General features: G+C 46.5%; 1 protein-coding gene across 1 annotated transcript; it reads left to right on the top strand.

Annotated features, from left to right (window-relative positions):
* Nucleotides 1-536: 536 nt before the first annotated feature.
* T265_10887 (hypothetical protein) lies at nucleotides 537-2,440 on the top strand (the record flags this gene model as incomplete). The annotated part of the gene is made up of 3 exons (XM_009177385.1): nucleotides 537-672; nucleotides 1,957-2,166; nucleotides 2,238-2,440. 3 exons carry the CDS (start codon nucleotides 537-539, stop codon nucleotides 2,438-2,440), a joined length of 549 nt encoding a protein of 182 aa, XP_009175649.1.
* Nucleotides 2,441-3,967: the final 1,527 nt, after the last annotated feature.

Here is a 3,967-nt window from a genome sequence, read left to right as displayed (position 1 = left end):
AGTGCTACACCCTTTTTTCACTTGTGCCTTTCAGGTGAACGACAGCCACTGACCGACAAGAACAAAACCGACCCGGGAATCTTGGGCAAAAGCCTCGATCCTGTGTATCAATCCGTGAATCCGTGAAAAAACTGACCTTCGAATGAGGTCAAAGGGACCGCGACCTGCAGTTTTTGTGAAGGATGTCGTTGCGGCGGGTTCTGGTCTACGGTGGGACTGGTGGCTTGGGTTCTGTATGCGCAAAGTATTTAAAGGAGAGGAATTTCGTATGCTACATGTTGTACTAATATTTTGTCCGCTTCAGTGGGTTTGCTCAGTGGATTTCAACCAAAATCCGACTGCCGACCTTAACGTCATCCTGTCTCACACAGATGATGCAACGGGCCAGCACGTAAAAGTGCAGAATATAATTTCAGATGCTCTTGGTAGCGAAAAGCTGAATGCCATTCTTTGTGTGGCAGGGGGTTGGGCTGGTGGCAACGCAGTGCATAAAGGTATGTTTCCGGCTTAATTGGGTCCATAATTACGTAGATTTCATGAAAAATATGGATTCAATGTGGAAAAGCAGCGTTTGGTCCTCTTGCATCGCTTCTTGTGTGGCTGCGAAATTCTTGGCTCCCGATGGTATTCTGGTACTCACAGGAGCGCAGGCAGCGCTTGAGGGAACTCCTGGTAAATTTTTTCCGCATGTTTCCATGGCCCCTGGTAACCTCTAAGAGACTTTTGTTGTCAGTTGGAAATAGGGGTGCGCTTCTCGTGAGAGATGACGCGTCTACCATACCGTGGCCATACTTCGGGTGTCTGCTGCATAAGTTATGTGCGAATTGGTAACCAACATAGTTAGTCATATTTACACAACGTAGGTATTACGGTATTTGCCGTTGCCTCTCAGCTATCTAACCTACTTGTTAGTCTGAATCTACCCCAGGAGTACACGCAGACCCGACGACCCTGTCCATGTTTGGTCACATCTACCTAGCTAGTTAAGTGTAGCTGGTATGCGTCGTATATTCCTATAATATACATGTTCATTCCCTCTGTACGTTAGAAGCCCAGGCCGTAACCCCCTTGCTGCTTCAACTGATATCGGTGTCCGTGTGTGAACCCTTATTAACATACGGATAGTGTACTGCCCTGGTTTATCTTCTGAGCTTGGACACTTAGTGTGTACTGCAGATTATGTCATATTTACCTTGGAGAAAAAGCACGTGTTCTAGAAATGCGGCCGCCGCTATAGTTTTGCTACTTGTTTCTTATGCAACCAATCGACGAATGCGAACTTTGATGTTTTCCCGACGATCTTTCTAATGTTACTCCGCCTTTCCCTGGTAGGGTTTGTGTCTCGGCTTTCTGGCATGGCTGTGAAGTTCCGTTTTTCTTGCTTGTTACACCGCCACACTGCCTACTGAATGGTCGTCCATCACTTCAGAAATTTATTCGAAAAGCTTGGTATTAGAATATCAGCAGAAGTATACGACACCGAGTCCATATTGTTTTGAACCGTTTTCGTACGATATATCCGGTTTCTCAATGGCCTTTGCGGAAGCCACAAGTGTAACAATATCGTCCACCCTTTTGTAACTGTGGTCGTGATCTCAGTACACGTCAAGTGTCACTACAGCCTACTTGCGAGCGTGTCAGTGTTCAAGACGGACGCTTTGCTACCGTAGCCAATTAATTAATTAATCAATTTGAAAGCCTCGATTCAAAAAAGAAGACGGGAAATGAATCCGATGCTGTCGTACTAGGATCACTTCGAGGTATGTGTATAATCAACAATCATTCAGGCAATCTCAGTAGAAACCGATAACATGAAAACCGATGCAATCCATTAACCACCATATTTTGCAGCGTCTCCAGATATGCACAGAGTGGTTCGTACAGAATCCATTCCGGAAGACGGCCGGCACCACCATTACTCAGATTTCTCGTAATCGGTTTCTTACTCCCTAAAAGGTCCAAAATTAAACACTTCTGCTTGCGCCACTCTAACCGGCACAGAAAGTGGCACTTTTCGGCGGACAATTTCTATGCATGCGCAATACATGAAACCACCACAGATTTCAGTGATAGACAATTTTCGTTTGAAGTTCCCGTTATACGATCGAAATCTTGTCTTTGTGGATTCTTCCTCCCCACCTGCCCTAGCTATGCTTCTGAGACAGCGTCCATCGAGGGCTTGAATAAGTCATAGTTTTGCCCGCAGAAGAGATGGCACAACCATAAAAAGTAAAAAGCGTTCAGCTGTAGCACCCTTCCGGTGCCTAGCTGCCATGCCACCCGAAGGAAGCACGAGGGCTGGGATACTGCCAGGTTGCCCAAGCCTAGACAGGGGAAGTCGAGTGGCGGAGGCGCTCTAACACTTCGGCCATCTCGCCCCATGGCACAACCGTACAGCAAAATAGCCCCAATCTACACGTCCTTTGAGATTCGAAGATAGTCACTTCGCCGCCGTATGTCAAGTAAACAAGTGCAATACGGGCCTTACGGTTTCGTACATTGAGGTCATGTATCACATTACAACGGGAGCTGGAAACTTCGTAAAATTTCCCACAGCCTCGATTGTCTCCCCTTGTATTGTACATCACGTGCTGAGTGACCCTATGTCGAGGAGTGTGCAAATCACATACTAAAGGTCGGGGCATTTCCCCAGGAGACTTGTCTACTATTCTTTTCCGAATGCGAGGTTGATATTGTCTGCATATTCCAGACCGATAAGGCTTTTTTCGGCAGCTGTTTGAAGACCAGGGCCTCAATGACATTACCAATAATAATAGTCCATCTTTGGAAAATTCGGACAGGAGGTCATCCGTCCAGAAGATCTGGCTGTTGACACTCCCGGCACTCTGCAGCGACGTTTTGATCTCGGTCCATTTCAAGTTGATGTCTGACGGTGTAAGTGCAAGAATAGTCCAAAAAGTTGTGATAAGTTCGTTTGCGCTCTGGGTCTGAGAACTCTTCAGTGGCTAGGCCAGGTACCCCAGTTAGCGTGGCATTGAAAAGCAAAAAGAAACGACTCCGGACGGGTGTGATACGTGCTCCAAGTTGAGTAGCCGCCAATCAGTGGTCCACGCCATCGGTAACTATCAGTGATATGGTCACTTTGTGTCCGTTGGGAGACACTATCGAGCCCGGCGATTCTGGCTCTTCCGGAAGTTAGCGATGCATAAAAATAACTTGTGATCATTATAACAGTTAAAGCAGTTGTTCACCTTTGTCCGTACTTGGAGAATGTTTAGGTTTCAGTTGCTTAGTGTGCACTTTCGATATCAGAGGGCCCACTAGGATATTGTTGCTTACTTGATCAACTTTATTCAGGATGGTTTCAATGATCCATTGCGGCAACCAGTTCTGTAATCTTTAATGTATACGACAGTCAGTCACAAACTTTTAGGTGACGGTCGAAAGGCGCCGTGTGCTTGTTTATACTGCTTGTTCATCAGAGTTTCTGTAAGAGAACGATCATCCGGAGACAGTGGGCTTATTGTAAATTGGTAGGCCGAGAAATTGTCTTCCGGGTTTCTGCTATTGCCCCCTCCTATGGATTTTCTCAGGACGCGCTTGAAAATACCCATGGATAGTCCAGCTTTTCCGTTGGAATATGTTGATTATGTCACATGTATCGTGACAAAACTTTAATGCAGCTTCCCAACTGGTGAGATGTGAACTGACAGCAGTTGTCCACACAGTTGTTTCCGGGATGCTTAGAGCTGCAACTAAATGCCACAGCCTAGCAGTTGTTGAGTTGGTCGATGTTTCTGTCACGACGAGAACTTCCGGCCACTTAATGAATTCATCGACAATGATCAGATCTTGTCGGTCCAGTGAAGTCGGTATGTATACGAGACCGTGGCCTCTCCGGTCTTAGCCAGTGCTGCCACTGCCGACTAGTTAACCTCTATGTTCATGCGCAGTAGAAACGGCTTTGGCATGCCTTCTCTATACTGGGCTAATCGTCGTTCAGCTA

Source organism: Opisthorchis viverrini (genome assembly GCF_000715545.1).
Source record: "Opisthorchis viverrini unplaced genomic scaffold opera_v5_419, whole genome shotgun sequence".
Classification (NCBI taxonomy): domain Eukaryota; kingdom Metazoa; phylum Platyhelminthes; class Trematoda; order Opisthorchiida; family Opisthorchiidae; genus Opisthorchis; species Opisthorchis viverrini.
Note: the sequence above shows the minus strand (reverse complement) of the source record. Positions and strands in the feature narration are given on the sequence as shown.